The sequence below is a fragment of the Microtus oregoni genome, unplaced genomic scaffold (genome assembly GCF_018167655.1).
Source record: "Microtus oregoni isolate MIOR12 unplaced genomic scaffold, Mior012 000000F_ref0000247, whole genome shotgun sequence".
NCBI lineage: Eukaryota > Metazoa > Chordata > Mammalia > Rodentia > Cricetidae > Microtus > Microtus oregoni.
Genome location: NW_024543059.1, coordinates 38972110 through 38991753, shown reverse-complemented (window position 1 = coordinate 38991753; position 19644 = coordinate 38972110). Strand labels below are relative to the sequence as shown.

Genomic DNA, 19644 nt, shown 5'->3' with positions numbered 1-19644 from the left:
CTATTGTGGAGAACACTGTTCCAGAGGGAATTGCTCATGTGTCTTGTGGGTGTCACAGGAAGAAAATAACACTAAGCAGGTATAAACAGAATCATTTTAAAAGTCTTCTTTAAGCCACATTTTTCTTGTTTACTTTGTTTGCATAAAAGTAAGCAGTTCATTTTACACCCATGCATTTGAGGAATAATGAGTAAGAATTAAACAAACGACTTTTTCACGTGTGTCAGGGCGGTAGGTCTTTTTACAAAGGGGAACCCATGTGGGTATGGAAGAAGATGGCAGCCAATGAAATGCAATCAGTCTAGACTCTAGACTGTAGGAGGAAGAAGGAAATTAAAAATCATCACGATCACTATCACCTGCAGGGGGTAATTCATCATTCCTGTTCCTCTGTGGTATCATGTTCCAGCAGCGCATGGGTACAGCAGATACAATTAGGCAGCTGGCCACAGCCGTGGAGGATAATGTGCTTTTGATGGAGTGTATTCAAGCATGGAGAAACAGAGCTTGTAATCCTTGTGGCAGGAGCTCTGCAGCCAAAGCACAATTCATCTGCTGTGGAGTATTTCTTTCAAAATCTCAGCACTGAATGTAAGCGCCGACAGATGAAGGGTCTGAAGCAAGCAGCAGATAATGCGGGGAAGGTTCAGAGCTGATATCATAATACATACGCGCATGAAAATACAAACATGGGCGACATGGTTGCTGAGCAGACAGCAGTGCTGCGATGACTGGCACAGAATCAGCAAATGGGAAAGCGACAGTTTCCTCCCAAGGCTAACTATGCCTTAAATTATAGACTCTTTCTTCTTCAATTAATTTCTATTTTATCCCAAGAGTGAATTTGTGTCTCTGTTTGCTGTTGTGGTCCCTCTAGGGGACAATGCATGCTAAGTGCTGTGCAACTCCCAAAGGGCAACGCCAGCCCGAGTGGTATTCAGAAAAAGGACTGAACAACATGGGAAACAACAAAACACGCAAGATGGCTTTAAAGACCTCTTTCTGCAAAATCTCGCTACAATACTAACCTATCCCCAGATATTGGCTGGAAGGCCTTTTCAGGTTTAAATCACATCCTTATTATTTCATATTGCTTATTAACATCATTTTAGGAGTAAACGGAATCATCTCTTCAGAGTCTAGAGTTTGTTTAAAACAAACAAACAAACAAACAAACAAACAAAAGAATCATGCTATGTTACCTAAAGTGGGCTCAGGTACTCTGCTTCAGCCTCCCGAGTAGCTATGTGTAAAGGCATGTACAATTGTCCTTGCCTAATCAAGTATCTGATTTTTTGTACACTGTTACCTTACCACACCTAATTGTATATTTCTTCTGTCCTGTTTTATGTATCTTGTATTTTTAACCTTTAAAAATATATCATCATCATCATCATCATCATCATCATCATCATTATTTGGCTCTTTGGAAACAGGATCTCATACAACCCAGGCTGGCCTCAAACTTACTAAACTCGGGATTCTCCCACCACCTCCACCTCACAAATTCTGGGATAACAGGCTTATGTCACCATGCCACGCTTAAAAATGCAGAAAAATGCACTTGAGTGCACAGTACAGTGAGCTTTCAAACCAACTATAGTTGTGAAATTCAAATTAAGAAACAGAAAGCGTAGTAGTGCACACCTTTAATTCCAGCAATTAGGAGGCAGAGGCAGGTGGATCTCTGTGAGTTCGAGGAGTTCTAGGACAGCCAGGGCTACACAGAGAAACCCTATCTTGAAAAAAAAGAGGCCTGTGACACTGACATGGCACTTTAATTTTTTTTTTTTTTTTTAGGCACTTTAATTTTTAAAGACTTCCTTGGAGCGGAGCTTAGGACTGGTTTATTCTCTTTTAGTATTATACAAAGATAGAATATGGGTTGGAGTGCCTTTTATTTTCTTTCCCTTCCTATCTCTCTTTTTTAAAGCTAGGCTTTGCAGCCCAGTCTGACCTGAAAGTCACAATCCTCCTGCCTCAGCTTCCTAAGTGCTTGCATAGACCCCACGAGGCCCCACTTATTCTGTTGGAACCTCCAGTTCATGGTCTGGAAGGCCCCATTCCCCCCTTCAGATCCCACCCACTTAGAGAGTCTCCCAAACATAGGAAAGGCAAAAGCTATTGCAGCTTCCTCCCCTGAAACTGCCACCCACCAAGCTGCCACCCAAAGCGCTCAGCTTTTGAGCACACTTGGGCACAAACCCAGCTTGTGGTGGACAGGTCATCATGTCTCACCTACAACCTATAAAGTCTCCTTGCTTTTATTTGTGGGGGTGGCTTCTTTGGCCTTTGCTTTGCTAAAATAAACCTATTGTTATACTTTTTCATTTCGGCTTTATATGGCTTACTGCATCAATGGAGAAACCTATTATAGAGGGATGGAAAACCTATTACCACTAACTGTTTTTAAAATTCTCTCCTTGGACTATGATTTTTTTCAGAATGGGTCTAGGGTTTCTTCTTCCCTTTTAATTGAGACAGAATTCACATAGCACAAAAGCTACCCATTTAAATAAGTGTAAACTCACATTCTTCAATGCAATCAGAGTCATGTAGCATCACAACCCTAGAGCATTCTACACCAGTCCAAGCCTACATTTTCCTGTTCTGAACATCCGCACGGAAGGATTCATACAACATGTCATGATGTACCTGGCCTCCTTCCCTGAGCACAATGTCTGCAAGTTTTATCTGCACTGTATCATTTCTTCATGTTTCAATCATCATAGCAAGAGACAGAGTCCCCAGTAGCTCAGAGTAGCCTTGAACTCACTATGTAGCCAAGAACAGGCTTGATCCTCTAAGGTTACAAGTGTGCACTGTCCCTGGCTTTCTCCATCACTTTCCTGGATGTATCTCAATTTGTTACTCATTCTTCTTGCATTCAGTTACTGAGAATAACTGCTGTTAATGGTACCATGAACTGTGAGCCACAACAGACTCCTCTTTCCTTGGGTGTTTGTCAGGGTTATTTCATCATAGCAATAGGAATGGTAGTGAGGCCAGGTCTCGTCCTTGTCCTTGTACCTCCTGAGTTATTTTGTTTTGGTGTGAAGCCCAGCTCACAGGGCCTTTTAACACTATGAAGATCTGCTGCCAACTTGTACTGTATTGAGGTTCAGGATGTCTGGCTCCTTTCCACACTAGGTACCTTATTTTCAGAAATGTTTTCAGTCCTTTCCTCCTGACCACACCAAGTCTAGTTGATTTAATGAATGATTTGGACCCGTGGCTTCCAGAGCTGATCTTAGTCCCCATTTCACCTGGTTCTTGGTCCATGTCGTCTTCTTTCAAAATCACTGATTGCCTTTGATTATGTACCTTACAATGAACTTTGTAAAATTGCTAGTAGAAATAATTTTAGGCTTAGAACAATAATCTTCTAGAAAGATTTTTGAATTTATTTCTGAAATGCCCCAGGAAACTAGCAACCCAACATCACTATAAGGCTCCCCTGGGACCTGGGTTCCCTGGGTCATGCAACTCTATCACTGTAAGACATCACTGGGACCTGGGTTCCCTGGGTCATGCAGCTCTATCGCTGTAAGGCTCCACTGGGACCTGGGTTCCCTGGGTTAAGCAGGGGTGGTGAGGCTAGCCGCAGTCATTGCAGTTCTCCGGTCTCTGCTATGCCCTGTTCTTGATGTCAGTCTTCCAGGATTCCCACTGCAAACCCTTAGGAAGACCAGCACCCCTTTCTATTTGTTAGGGTGGAAGGCTTCCAAAGGGGCAACATGAAGCGGCTCAGCTGCTTCCTGAGTGGAATAGCAGAAACAGCCACAAGTCTGTCTAACTTCTTTGGGTCTTCCTTCTCGCCCTCTCCCCATCACCCTCGTTTTTTTCCCTCCCTCTCTGTGACAGGTCCCACATCCCCTAGGCTGGCCTCAGACTCACTATGTAGTTGAATGACTTCTGATTCTTGTGTCTGCACCTCCCAAGTGCTGGGATCACAGCCTGTTCATGTAGTCCTAGGGATGGACTCTGGCCTCCTCATATGCTAGGCAGCCATTCTATTAACTGAATCACATCCCTAGCCCCCTTCTGGGATTTTCTTGTGACTCTTGGAGAGAAGGGGTGTGTGTGTGTGTGTGTGTGTGTGTGTGTGCGCGCGCGCGCGCGCACGCATGCGTGCACATATCTTTCTCATGTGCCAAGCACAGGAGAACATGTGCACAAGCTGAAGGTCGGCCAGTACCATGATGTCACTCTTCTCTGTGAGAAGAGGAAGACGGACTGACTCACTTCTGTAAACATCATAAACTACACTGTGACTTATCTAGTTTATGCAACAAAAATTTAATTTTCAATTCTTGACTCATCTCTCCATGAAGATGGATGGTCCTATAAATGCCCACGCACACAATGTCTGGAAATACTGGGTATGTTATGTCAGATTTGAGGGCCAATATTCAGAATGACTTCTGAAAAAGACCTAAAAGGGCAAGATTATTTTCTCATAGGTCATCACTCCAGGGTAAGTGTCTCTATCAAAAAGAGTCAATTCACTTATCTTCACAATAATGCCCATAGGTGATCTGTGTGACAGGGCAGGGAGAGGCCTTTTGACAGCATTAAGACAGAACCTACTACTGTTTATTTAGTAAATACCCCATCCACCCTTCCACTGTGCTTGAGCCTCTGTGACTCCTCTGACACTGCTGAGTCCCAGTGTGGCACTGCCCCACCTAAAGGCCTCTGTCCCATCTAGTGTCAAAGCTGTCCAGTGCAGCTCATGAATCCCTGCTTCCACACAGGGTGTTTCAGAGCAATGATGTTACAATGCCTACAGTTCTGTCTGGAACCCCTGGAGCCAGGTGCCACCAGTCCTTCAGTCTGCCAGTCTGAGGCTCCACCACGGCCTGACTTTCAGAACTACCCCAATTCCATAGACAAGTCACTCTCAGCTCCAGAGCTACCTGTTTCGTAGACGGTCACATTCTCACTGATGATGTCTGGACAGTAACTTAGTCACTGTGGGCCACTCTTTTCAACATTCTATCAAAGAACACACATCTTAGAGTTAACACAATGTAGGGAACACACCTAAGCCTTTCAAGATTAAGATATGTTCATGTTCGTGTTCCCGAGGAATGCAAAAGCAGAGATGAACTGGGTGCCTTGAACAGTGGAGCCGCATCGGGTGCTGAGTAGCTGCTGCAGTGCTGACAGGCGACTGCCACTGTCCTGCGTCCTGAAGACCATCAGCGATGCAGTTTGGAAAGATGTTCTGATAGAGAAGCACGTGAGGGGATAAGGAATGGAAAAATGGCCACCGGCCAGGCTTGCTTAAGACAGCAGAATCATCTATACTGGGGTAGTTCCTATTCCTGGGAATTCTGCTTACTTGAATGCTCAGTTGACCAACCTGTTGCATTATATCTGAAAATGATGCTGCCATAACAGACTTGCCAATAAGAAGTTTTCAGAATCCCCAAACCTTAGGAAGCAGCAAAGGTTTAAAAGAAATGGTTAGCCAGGCATGATGGTGCACACCTTTATTCCCAGCACTCAGAAGGCAGAGGCAGGGGATCTCTGTGAGTTCAAGGCCAGCCTGGTCTACAAAGAGAGTTCCAGGACAGTCAGTGCTACACAGAGAAACCCTGTCTTAAACAAAACAAAACAAAAAACCACAGTTGTGAGCCCGTTAGCTTGTTGTCTCGGCTGCAGTCCTTTAAGCTTCCCACGAGAAACCTGTCTCTGTGACTTTGTCTTCTGGTTCTGTGGCTTTATGCCATCCTTCTCTCATCCTCTTTACTAACTTCATTCTCTTGGTTTCATCTCCAGTTAGTTCCTGGATCACCATCTCCTTTCTAAACTGCCCATGTCAACCATGGTTATTGGCTATGCTACGGGGCTAACCTGACAACCAGCCGCCTGCATCTACTCTAGTCCCTTTAGCCCCATATTCCAGCAACGTTCCTTTCCAAGTGCATCTTCCCCCTTTTTTGGGGGGCGGGGAGTTGACGCACAGGGTTTCTCTGTGTAGTTTTGGAGCCTGTCCTGGAACTCGCTCTGCAGACGAGGCTGGCCTTGAAATCATAGAGATCCACCTGCCTCTGCCCCCCGAGTGCTGGGATTAAAGGTGTGCGCCACCACCGCCCGGCTTCCAAGTGCTTCTTAACCGCTTCTCATTGTATTAAGTGCAGGGCAGCAGATGATAGGGAAGGCTCTACACCTTCCCTATGCAAACACTATAGTTAGTCTACATGTTCTAGCCAAGCTAGACTCCTTTCCTAAAAATTAACACGTCACCTATACATCTTAATGGGGTTGAGCAGAAGCTACTTCTATACATGCATACAGCATGCACCGATCAAACACTAAAATCATGCTAATTTAGCCTGAAACTTACACAATGAAACTTTCTCCTGGGTGGTTCCTTTATTCTGAGGTGAACTTTATACCCATAAGACTCATGAATGTCATGGTCACACATGCGCTCCTCACTGCTATGTTCTCATCACATTTATTTATTTATTATCCTGTTAAATGTTAAATATCACATACTAAATGCCCTATTTTCTCTGTTAAGTGCTTGGATTCTGCAATTTGGGGCAATAAGAAGGCGGTAATAAATATTCTTACACATGTATATGAATGCACTTCTGCTGTGACCTATGCAACTCCTGTGGCTGGAGAAACTGCTGAATTTATAGGAACAGACTACTCTGGGATGGTGAGATAGTTCAGTGGGCAAAGCTACTTTTGGTCAAGCCTGATTACCAGAGTCCAATCCCCAGAAACCTCATGGTGGAAGGAGAATCAACTTTTACAGTTGTTCTTGGACCTCTTGTAAACTGGAGATAAATCTAATAAAAACAAATGAAAGCCTGAACAGCTTTCTCCCCGCCTTTTCTTTGTCATCCCAAGTTTCTCAGAACGCTGCTGGCACAACTCAGTCAGACCCTTGAGAGCGCACTCTGCTACAACTTTCAAACACACTTTCAGGACACACTGCCAGCACAACGTGACCTGGCAAGTCACTTCTGCCCTTCTCTGTGCTGCACTGTTGTGAAGCAAGCGCCTCACTAGATGACGAGAGTGCCCTAGCACAACTACCAAACTCTCAGTCTTTATTTGGCGCTACCTAATATCCATGGTGTAAACTGAGTATCTGACTCTTCCAGTATTGGCTGTGGACACAGAACTACCTCTTCAGCTTACTACATACTCCAAGGCCTCCAGCTCTTAACACCGGTCAGTTAGTACTTGGTGATGCTTGGGACACAGAGGAGCAGAGACAAGGATCAGCCTCAGGTCTAGATGGCATGGGCATCCCGACAAGGAGACCTAACACCAGCTGCAGAGAAGTCAGTGAGAACCACTCTCCTCTATAACATAAACCTTCCTTAAGGCAGCCTATTACAACATCTGCCAGCTGTCTCTCTGAAATCCATGACGCACGCTCAAGACAAATCTGACCATTTCTAGGCAGCACAGATGTGCTTTAATAATTAGTTTGTTTAGTTGATTAGCTTTGCAAGGTCAAAATTAGGTCAACCTACACCAAGGAGTTCCAAGTACTGATTTACTACGCGGAATGAGTTTGGAATTAGCTGGTTACCACCATTAAATATGTCAAAAAAAAAAACCTTTAGAAGATTTGAAGAACAGTTGCAAAGAAACCGACTCCTTCCTGAAGCCATTAGAAAAATGTAAAGCTTGATTAGGAAATAAAACAAAATAAAGTTCTATGACAAAGACTCACTGAGGTTTGATTGTAAACATGGTGAAGCCTATTCTCATAGCAGTGTTATGTGCCTTAGAGACCCAGCAGCCTGAAGGCCCAGCTGCCTCTGCACAGGTCAAAACCTGAGCTTTCAAATTGTTGCAGTCACTCACCCGGCACAACATGAAGAGAGGCTGAACGACACTGAGAGGCAACAGGATTTTTAGCTCCTGTTTCAATGTTCTTTCATTTACTTTAACTTTTCAAAACCCTAGTTAGGGAGGCCCTGATTTCTTAGGCAGACAGTTTCTCACTAGGCTCCAGAGACTGCCTAGACAAACAGGAGAGTCCAGGGCAGCGTTTCCTCTCGGCAGCCTTCCCAACCTGCTGGGCCCAAGCCTCTGGGGTCACAACCCTGCAAACCCTTCCCTCAGCGCTGCCATGAGGAGAAGCAAAAGAACAAGTCATTTATGGTGGGAAGCATGGCTGATACCAGTGATGATAACCTTGAAGTTCAACTCCGGATCTTGGAGCAAGACACCAACTTCATCAGAAACAAGAATGCCTTAGTTTGGCCACTTATGAATGTAAAGCACGTTTTAAAATGAGCACCCTCTTTAGAAAATGAATACGTGGCATATTAGATATGTCTGAAATTAACGGAAAAACTAGGAAGGAGCCTTGAATGTTAAACAATTAGCAGAGAGGGGTGTTTCTGTGTCACAGAATCAGACCAACAGTGGCTTCTGGAGCTGAGGTGCTGAGGACAGAGTGAGACATCAGCCTGGGCCTGGGTCTCTTGGGAAATCTAGGGAACCCCAAAGGCAGAGCCTGTGCTCTGTGTAAACAAGTTCTTACTATCACTGTCGTGTGCAGTGCTCAGACCCCAGGCCTCAACCATGCGCTACCCCCTTCAGTTATCAGCCTTCCCCTTTCAGTTATCAGCGCCCCTAAGACGGGGGCAGACATTCCAAGACAGACGTTTGCTGTAGGTGCCTCAGGAGAGCCTTATTAACTAACACAGTGAAAACCTCTCCAGTACAGAAGGCACAGTCACACGTTCCCGCAGTCCCCATACTGGAGAAGGTACGCTCAAGGCCAGCTTGGGCTCCTAGTGAGACCTTGCCTCAGGAGAAAGTGACTAAGTGAGCAAGAGCGAGAGTAAGAAACAGGTAAGCAGAGTAGTGTGCAGTGTTCAGGAAACAATGTGAAGGCCACTTAGCTGCCTGCCAATCTTCAACAGTCCAACACCGGATGGGGACTTTGCTCTCGATCTGACCTCACTCTACTGGGAGGCTCTGCACACCCTGACTTTGCTTCCCTACGAGGGCTGGTTGCTGGCCAGCCTGTCAGGGCAAGGTCCTCTTCCTACAGCAAGTTGTGAGCCTGGCTTTATTTTGCTGGGCTCCCCAGGAAGCTCAACAGAGGACAGCCTGACCCCATTCTCAAGACACTGGAGAGCAACCACCGCGGCACTCATCCTCTCCCCAACAACCGCCTCCAGAGTGACGTTCTACAGGAATACTACCACTTTAGTCCGAGTTATTCTAGTATATAATGACTGCCATAATTTTTTCCACTTAGAAAATTGCTTTTATTTATGTGTATATGTCTGTGTGGGGGTATGTACAGATGTGTGCTCAAAGAAGCCAGAAGAGGGTGCTGGATGTCCTGGAGCTGGAGTCACAGTCGTCGTGAGCTGCCATGTGAGTGCTGGGAAGAGAACCTGGGTCCTCTGGGAGAGCATAGGTGATCTCAATTGCTGAGCCACTCTTCTAATCAGCTAATAATTATATGCAGTATGAAAAATTGGAAAACTCATAATTAGAAGAAGATAATCAAGAGAAACATATTTAGGATTGGCTCAGAGAGGCAGCAAATACAGACCTTAGAAATGATTGCAAATATGGGTAAAGGGGAAAAACACTTCTAAAACCAGTACTTTACATTTTGTTTTTTGTTTTGACCAGGTGGTAGTGGCCCATGCCTTTAATCCCAGCACTCGGGAGGCAGAGGCAGGAGGATCTCTGTGAGTTCGAGGCCAGCCTGGTCTACTGAGTGAGTTTCAGGACAGCCAGATGTACACAGAGAAACCCTGTCTTGAAAGCCAAAAAAAAAAAAAAAGTAATTTTTTGTTGTTGTTTATTTGTTTTTGAGACAGATCTCACACCACAGACTAGGCTGGTCTCAGTGTTGCTGTAATTCTCCTGCCTCATTCTCCTCAGTGCTGGGATTAGAGGCACATGTAACTATGCCCAGAGGAGAAGGTTTCCTAAACTGGTGAGAAGCTGCACTGGAGAGGTGCTCAGCACAGCAAGCAAGCCCACAGCTACATGAACAAAATGAAAGACAAGCTAGAAATGCAGATGGGCCGGGGAGACGCTCAGAAGGAGAGAGCCCTTGCTGTGCAAGCACGAGACCTAAGCTGAAGCCCAAGCATGGCTGTGTGCCTTTGCGGTAGTAGACCTTGGAGCAGAGGCAAGCGGATCTCCTGGCTTCAACCTAGCTTAGAAGTTGAGTTTCTGCTTTAGTGAGAGACTTTGTCTAAGGCAACACGGAGGCAGGTGACTGAGGACACACCAGTGTTCTTTTCTGGCATTCACGCATGCATGCACGTGCACAGATGCACACACACCATACATAGAGAATAAAAAACAAACAATTTTAACAAAACTAGAATTCATAGGGTGAAGCTATTTGTCAGTAGGTTCTAGCAAATTAAAACTGCTTTGAAATGTCAATGCTGTGTGTACATGTGTAGGCAAGCGAGGGGGTTGTGCAGTTGTGCAGGAAAGGTGTTTACTCATAGAAGGTTCTAACCTGCAGCACACATGCTGTGAAAATTAAACCCAAAGGGTGTTCTTGTTATTTTGAAAAATTCAATTTTCTCTAGTTTCTTAATTAGGCCCAAATTTGGAATGTCTCAGGAGAAAAACACTGTGCATGTATTTAAACATGCTCAACTCCTTAGAAACTGTGTATTTGTCACTAGGTATTCTAGTTTCAGAATGAGAAAGGCATTGAGTTGTTCTGAAGTTTATTCTTCCAAGTACAAATCCACAGACTTTGTTCTCTCTACTTAAAACCAACAACAAACTCCCGCACTCAGTCCCCACGCTGCCTCCCAGCTGTCCCCCTCCACCATCACCAGCTCTGCCTATTGGTAACACTGCCCTTCACTAATCTGACACCTGTCCTCTGAAATACGCCTGTGCTGGATTATTCTTCACGAACACAGAAGCTGTATCTTTAGGAGCAGCTGCAGAGACCATGTTCACACAAACAGCTCCAGAGCAAAGGAGTGAGCCAGGCTTCAGATGACGAGATGATTAGGAGCATTAGGTGCAGTGTCCTAGTGGTACCAATCTCCTGGTCAAGTGAGCATGGGAAGGAAGGGGTTTGCTGGAAATGCAGATGCTTATCCAAACATCTTAGTTCTCTCCAAGAGACAGGGTTTAACAACTCAAAGATCTACTTTTCTTTTTTCTTTAAAGGATTTCCTTATCATTATGTGTGTGCAGGGCAGGGGACAACTTGTGAAATCAATTCCCACCTTTCACTTTTACGTAAGTCTTAAGGATTAAACCCTTTACTAGCTGAGTCATCTCTCTAGTCCAGGATTTTGTATTTGCTACAAAGAAGCGACGCATGGCCTACTTCCTCAGCTAAATCTAGCTCTGTCTGTTTGGACTGCACATGGATTCAAAAATTTCCATCCTCCTCTCGAACAATGGCTGCTAGACGTCTGGCTCACCATATCTAGAATGGAATACATTTCAGGCTTGTTTCAGATGCGCCTGTATCTGACTCTGGCTAATTGCACACCTGTACTGTCCTATGTGTTCTCTGGCTGACTCGTACAATCCCACTAACAAGGCTTTTGTGGAGTCAGGGGGATAAAGCACGGCAGAAGTTTCTACTCCTCTTCAGTAGAATGCAGCATCAAGCCAACCTGGACGACTGTGAGAACAGAGTAACGAATGCTGCCCAATGCACACGGGCACTCTGCCTGCCATTGCAGGAAGATGCATTTGATTTAAAGTATGTGGAAGAAAACTCTCAGAAGTGCTAACATTCAGTACTACATAGGAATATCTGCTTCTCAGCTAAAACCTACCATAATTCCCTGACAGTTTGGGCTTAACATGGCTGGATTCCTCCACACAAGCATGCTGTCGACACAGATAGAATTAGGCTACACAGTGGAACTTTGTCTCCACAAGCGGACAGACCTACAAATGTGTATTTGGATCTGCCTACCATTTCAAAGGCCTCATCTTTTCTTCTGTGCCAGAGCTGAGTCCGTAAACATATCTAAATTAAGACCAACAGGGAGGCACAGCATAAGAACTTTTGTTTTTGAAGACCAAGTGGAATGTTCTCCACTAAGTATGATAGATAATAACCAAAGGAGGAAAGGAAAATAAAAACCAAGATTGCCCACTACTGTCTACTAACTAAACTAGCTGTAGGAGACAGGGTCTTTATAGCTGTGGCTGTCCTTCATCTCCCGAGGGCTGAGATTACGGGCGCTCATCACCACACCCAGCTGCGGGGACTTTTCTGAAGTCTACTCATCTGTTAAGCAGATCTGTCCAGCGACAGCAAAGGCAAAGACAGACTGTCAATGGCAATAGCCGTTTTCATTTATCACAAGCCTGGTAATTAATTCATTACTCTGCCAATCAGCTGCACTGCTAGTCAGATCTGTGGAAGTAGGAAGGGGTGGCTTACCGTGCACATGGCTGTCTTTGTGGTTCTCAGTGTAAAATCTGAAGAAAACTCCAAGTCTGAGATACATGTAGTGTGGCAATCTATATGCTTCCCAGCAGAAAGAAGAAAGAAAAAGATCAGTAAACAGGAATAACAAAGTCTAGCTAATACACCGCAGCTGTAAACCAGTGTTGCCTAATTCCTAATCACAAGCCAGCCTGAAGATTCTTCCCACACTAAAGGAACATTAACAGTTAGCTAATGTTTCTTTAAGTCAAGTTCGTATCTTCTACTTTGACTTCTGGAAGCAGTATTATCTATGCAGTCACACGCGGATCTGTCTGTTAGCTTTGCTAACACACTCCAGACTTCAAATGTAAAACCTGGTGTTCTTCCCTCCACTGAGATCATCTTGCATACCAGCACTGCACACCGCCCTCTCTGCTAAGTTTCAGGTTATGACACTAATCTTCGAGGAAATACCAAGTTGAAAACATATGCTGCTGAAGGGAAAGACTGTCAGAAAAATTCATCTCTCAATGAATTTAATATGCATGTTAGATAGTAGAAAAAGCCACAATAATTCAAAAGTTAAGATTCATCTTGGAGAGAAACAGCCCATTCCTTTCTTTGTCTTCTGCCCTGACTAAAGCTCAGGGAACGGCTGTCAAGTGATAGAATTTAAGTCACAGCCTGGTCATCACAGTCTTTAAGATAGATGAAGAAAGATTTTAAAGAGAGTTACATAGTGTGGGGGCTTTTAAGAGTGGGAAGAATGGGAGGAAACAAACAGTGCTGAAGAGGCACGCTTGATGTCACAGAGCATCTACTGAACACCCTGGGGTTTCAGTCCTGAACCAGCTACTTCAGCCATTCACAGTTGTTTGGGGATGAAGAAGACAGCACCAGGAGAGAACTCAGCACTCCCTCCCACTACTCTCTTCTTGCTCTGCAACAGGGCCAAAGCAGCACTAACTGTCCCCCTCTGCTCTGTGCAAATAGCTCCCCACATCTCTTCCTACCAGGGTACCAGGGCAGCAGCATGGAGCAGGCTAAGAAACTCAATGTGCCTCTTCACTGTTAAGCTATGGTGAACCCATGTAAAATCATCACAGTAATGCTATTATTATTATTTTTTTTTTTTGGTTTTTCGAGACAGGGTTTCTCTGTGGTTTTGGAGCCTGTCCTGGAACTAGCTCTTGTAGACCTATAATTAACATGGACAAAAATAAAACACAAAAGGACTTAATGAGAATTTTTCAGGTAAGTTCACGGTAATTAATCTAACGAGTCTGGAAAAAATCAAACAAGTTAAACTGTGTGATGGTAATGATGTGATACCAGGTGGTCCAGGTGGTGGTGAGGCAGATGCCAGCACTGCAGAGGTGGGCCTCTGCCTTCAGGAGGCCAAACTACTATAAGTGAGTCAAGCAGCTCCAGCACTTGGATCCGAAGGCTGATAAATGGAATAATGAGAAGTGACTCTACGCAACCACGGCCCAGAAGCGAGCCTCATCCCGTTTTTAGACTAAATTAAAATCAGGAGGCCCATATGGAAAGCCAGTAAGCAGGCATCCTGTATTGTGGCCCCATCCCCTTGGATTCGGGCAACTGTGGACTGAATGTATCACCTCTGTGCAGACATCCACCTTCTAAAACGCTCTAAACTAAACAGCACTCACTCGGCAGTAAGAGAAGTAAGTGATGATTTGAAGTGTACGGCAGTACGCATGCAGGCCAATGTATACACGCCCTCATTTTGCACATGTGTAGATTGTAGCATGTGTATCAATCCTAGCATCAAGTCCCACAGACACAGAGGGAATGCTCACACCTACCTTTATATCACAAGGATCTGAAATAAGAGTCTTATGATCTACAACTTCCACAACAGCTTCTGGAATAACTGCCTTCTTCATGCAGGACATGTTGAAGCCATAGACGTCATCCCAGAAGGCAATTCTATCAGCATGCTTGCTCACGTCACTCACGGCCACTAGGCTGATGGTGCAAATGTCAGGGTAGACTGGAAGAAAGAAAATACCCATATATGTAGCATCTTCTCTTCACTTAGAGGATAGTTTTAAATGGCTAATTATAAATATCAAACCTGTCTGTACAGAATACTAGCAAGAAGAGATCAATGAAGACAGAGACGGGGAGACAACCAAGTTCCCAGAGTGTCTCTAACCATAATGGTAAAATTAGCATCCCCAAAATGGCCTCCTAATAAAATTACTAAAACAATTTTGAAATAAACATATTCATGTTAAAACCTAAAATATGACAACTTAAAAATGATTTCATATATTCCTCTAAATTACACATAAAGAGACAAACGATCTGGAAAAGTATGTAATGTCACAGGGTGAGGGGATCACAATGGAGTTTTATGGGCAGAGAGAGAACCAGTTCATACTATAGTTTTATTTAATATAAAATGATTGCTAAATGTATGCCAGTCTAAATAAAAGACCGTGGATACAAATTTCTACCTTCAAGAAACTTGTATGTATCTATTTATTTTGAAACAGGATCTCATGTAGCCCAGGCTGGCCTCAAAAGAGAAAGCACAAGACATTGTGGATCACCCAGCGAAATCAGTAGGGGAAGCAGGCTACCATGTAAGAATGGAAACCAGCTCAGAAGTGGGGTGAGTGGAGTGCTCTAGCAGAGGAGAGAGCATCAGTCACCATTAAGGGGTGGCACTGCCTTCTAACTAGACAGGTGGAGAGACAAGGCTCAAAGGGGTCTCGACAAACCACTGCAGTGAACTGGAATTCATTTTAAGAATGATAACTCAGTGAAAATTCAGAACAACCATTTTAAGTGCGAAGTAAAGAATGACTGGGAGGAAAATAGACAATTTCAGAAACGTTTAATGATTCAGGAGGTGAAAACCAGGCCGGTGGCTAGGGCAGGAAGAGGAAATAGATCTGAAGGACAGTTGGGAGGTAGAACTCAGCAAACATGGGCCAGGAAGAGGAGGAATCGTGAGCAATGCTTGGCTTTAGCAGCTGAGCAGACTGTCCACTGTAAAAGGGCACTGATCTGGGCAGATCAGGAGGAATGAGTACGTTGCTTCTGGCACCGATGAAAATGCCAATGAGCAGATGAAATATTCAGGTGTGGAATTCTAAGATACAAAACTGAAGACTCTGAGCATGCACACTGTAAAATCATGCACAGCTGAATCGGATGAGACACAGCAGCAGATATGTCATCAGCACCAGAATTTATGGCATAGGAGAAGCAGCGAGAGGGGCTGAGAGGGCACAGGGAAGGGCACTAGAGGGGCGTTGGGAAACAGACATGCTAGTGATGGGAACGGCTGTTGCGACACAACACACAACTTCTTTCTATGACTAACATGGAAATTAACTTTTCCTATGAAGAGGGAATTCATAAATCAAAAAAAAAAAAAATTCAGCTCCATGTTCCCATATCAGATGACAACTGTTAAATAACCACAGAAACAGTCGGGTAAGCAGTCAATCTTCAGACTTTGAGATTGCCCTCTACCTCGCCCTTAGAATCTGTATTCTTCAAACCTCTAAGTTATCTTTAGAATAATGGCCAGGATAAGATCTGCATCCCAGGGACGCGGGCTCTAATGCTGCCTCACAGTTCAGCTTCTGCAGGCATCACCAAGAGCCATGCACAGGAGTATGCTGGCTAACCAGGGCCTCTTCCACCAGCATGCCAAGCTCTCTGGCTGGTTCCATTCTGAGGAATGTGAGCTTGTTACCAGGACGCTGACTAACAACAGACCGCCACAGGCACTACGGTTAGCCTCTGAGCCACATCTCAACAGGGGACACAACGACAAAGGCTGATCCTGAGGCAGAGCAGCAGCACTGGGCATCTCAGCAGCTCCTCACACCCTGTATGGAATTTGGGCCACAGCTGCAGCTTTCTGCAGTAGGGCCTGAGGAACACAGGAAGGTACAGTCAGGTTGGCAGACATCTTTTGTAAAGTCATCACTGCAGGCTTTGGAAGCCATTTGTTTTTTGTTGAAATGACCACTTTCTGTGGTTACTGTGAGAGCAGAATGGCTGTGTTCAATAAAGCCTTGTTCATAAGGCAGGCGGTGGGTCAGACCCAGAGGCCCTGCCAGAGAAAAGTGGGTGACAGTGAAGGTGAGATTTACCAGGACTGCCTCTGTTAGGAGTTCCCACAGTTCATGGGAACTAAAGGTAACGCAGCATTGTACATGACATGGGCAGTCATGTGACTTACTGCAGCTCACGAGCAGTTCAGAGCATGAAAAATCCTCACGGAGTTTGGCAAACCACAGCTCACACATCAATCCAGTGTGCTGCATGGGTTTGTACACTCTCTATAAGACCACTGCAGTAGCAAGCTTACCCATCATCCACAGCGGCACTGTGCTACGGTGCCAGAGCTAAGAGAGGGCAGGAATGTGGCCTGTCACAGTGACAATACAACCTGGACTTTCACCAAAAGTCACTGATCTGCCACCTCCTCAAGTCGTGTGCTGTGCTAGGAACACCATGGAGAACAAAGATGGCCCTTTCATGAGGAAAACTGTAACTGACTGCAAGCCAGGCTTAGAGGAAAAAAAATCAAGAGCAGAATGGTTCTTTTCTAAGCGCTGAGGCGCAGTTTTCAGGCTAATTATATTTCAAAGATATAAAAATCCTGGTGCTTATTTTTGAACTCAGAAATGACTTTTTCAGTTCTCAGAAATGCATGAATAATCCTAGAGTGCTAGAGGTCATTGGGTTCGGATCCACTCTGGCACCGCTGCCTAAGTCCTGGGCCCCTGCCAGGACTCCACTACCTTTACCTTCGGTCACACACATCTGTCACTCAGTTTGGGTGGGTTTTGTTTTGTGTCATAGAAGCCATAAGTGAATAATTATGCCTGCTTGTAGTGAAATCGGCCAAATGCTGATTGGGCAAAAGCAGCCAGTTACCAAACCATTTATAAATCCATGGCTTTGACATCTGTGTCCTTCTCGATTCACTGCCCAGAATTCATCTGTCACTGGAATGGCTCACGAGGTGAGCAGACCAAGATGGGAACTCCTTCATCTCTAGGGAAGGCCTCACAAACTTCTGGGCCCTAAAGGCCGAGACTGAGGAACGAGAATACAATTCCCATGAAACACTGGCACACAGGAGCCAAAGCACTGGAAACACTCGCCGATATACAGAGCGAGAGTAACTTAGAAATGAGATAGTCACTGGGAACTACACCTGTTCTTCCACATCACTACCTTATAAATAGTGACCCGCTCCATTAAAGTTTACATAACCTAATACGAAGATAGAATATGCTCTGGAAACTCTGCTCTGAAAAAAATAAACATTATCAGCATATTTCTAAAAAGAAAAAAAAACCCAAAGTAACAAATGTGGTTCAAGTAGACAGTTAAGGAAAAATAGCATAGGAAACTTTGAGCCCCAGCAACCAGGCTCCATGGTGAGAGTCGATGTGCTGGCCGAAGGTGTCATGTTCCAAGCCATTTCACCACTGTTTAAGGCACCTGCCAATGCTGCTCTTGTTTCCAGCAAGAATGCAAGAGACTTAATATATAACAGAAAACCACTTTGAACCAGGTGCTTTGTCTAGACTTTGAGATGACTGTCTATAGCTGGGTTATAATCATCATTTTACAAAAAAGGAGATGGAGGTAGGGAGGTAATGCCAAAAGAAGCAGTCTTCATTTGCTAAGAAGACAAACCCACCAACTGATACACAAATCTTGAGGTCTGTCTAGAGACACCCCAGACTTCCCCCTTCATGCCAGCCCATTGCCTTGTTCTTCAAATGGAAGATTTCCACCCTCCTAAAGCAGGAGAGTATTTGTTAGCCGGGAAAGGAGAAAGAGCAAGTACATTTTAACTATTAATAAAACTGGGCAAAGCAGAAATGGATGGGCTTGCTCACTTTGTGGAGTGACTAATGACAGGACGGAAATAGAGGTGAAAAGGCAACAGCCCAGTGGCTGAGAGAACAGGAGGCATCGAGGGACAGATGCTTGTGAGGCAGCTTGGTGTGCCCAGGTCAGACACAGGGCTGAGGCTGCTGCAAGTGGTGTTCCAGCTCTGCGGCTCGTCAGGAGGCAAGTGGCAGAAGCTGGCTTTCTTCAGTCTAAAGGAGGCCAGGCTGGTTAGGGAGAAAGGCTCTGGTAAATGGGTACAGAGACAGTGTCATGTCCAGGACACCTACAGTAATGTGTCAGTCACAGGTCCAGCCATGCAGCAGTTTCTGGCCGCATCACTCTCAGCTACCACGCTCTGCAGCATTCCTGCGCTTTAATAAGCCCTCTTTCCCACTGCCTGGAGTGAATTCTGTTTCTCCTGACAAGTCCTCTTACACATGTATTATAAAGAGAAGGGGCACTGAAAGTAAACTCTGCCTCTGGATTGCGTTCAAAGGCCTCTTCCATGAAGCCCAAGCACCTGTATTTTAACCAAAGCCCCTCGTGAGCATGTGGAGCCCTGGAAAGTAAATCACAGTGGTGAGCTTGGAAGTGAATAAAAGCCCGAAAGAGCCCAATGCATCAGGGCTCTTAGCACTGGGACCTGCTTCCACAGTCCAGGACAGGGAAATACAAATGAAAAAAACAGTTACTTCCTGATGGAGGAAGATCAATAGATTCTCAACTTCCTCCTGCTAAAAGTGATGTTAGAAACTCTTGCTGATTTTGAGCAAATTACAGAAGTGAATTACTTCTCCATGCTATTAGCAGATACAATTTCAATCTCTTCCTCTCCTGAGCATGTCAGCTTTGATTTCTCAGGGTGGTGGGGCTTCCACACCAGAACTTACTCGCTTTGCCCTGCTATAATTAGCAGACATTTCACAGAGGATCTCTGAAAGCAGTAAACATCTCATTCTTCAAGTTCCAGTTACTTATTTAGTCATTTGTATTTGAAAGAACATTCTCTTGTTTTTATCAAGGGTTATAGGTAAGAAAAGGAAGCACAGGTACAGAAAGATAATATTAAAACTCTGCAGACAACTGAATTGTTTACACAGGAAATCCTTTTAGAAATAACTACCAGGCTCAGCAAAATCATAGGACATCAGCTTAATAAAACCAAGCATTTTTAGTTCCATAGCACAGGCAGGCGAGTGAGAAACAATGCCTGCAAGGCCAGCATTGTAAGGGCTCACAGACCAGGGGGCTCACAGCTATTTCCTAACTGTCCTATTCACCAATGCCATCTTAATTCCAAGTCTTTCTAAAGCAATGTGGAGGTAAAAGGAGTGAGAGAAACTGAG

General features: G+C 44.7%; 1 protein-coding gene across 2 annotated transcripts in view; it reads right to left on the bottom strand.

Annotated features, from left to right (window-relative positions):
- Prmt3 (protein arginine methyltransferase 3) overlaps positions 1-19644 on the bottom strand; it is a 73178-nt gene that overhangs the window by 12386 nt on the left and 41148 nt on the right. For both annotated transcript variants that reach the window (XM_041649881.1, XM_041649891.1), the window contains 2 exons: positions 14224-14411; positions 12407-12493 (listed from right to left, as the gene is read on the bottom strand). In XM_041649881.1, coding sequence (XP_041505815.1) covers positions 12407-12493; positions 14224-14411 — 275 coding nt within the window. The remainder of the gene's footprint in view (positions 1-12406; positions 12494-14223; positions 14412-19644) is intronic.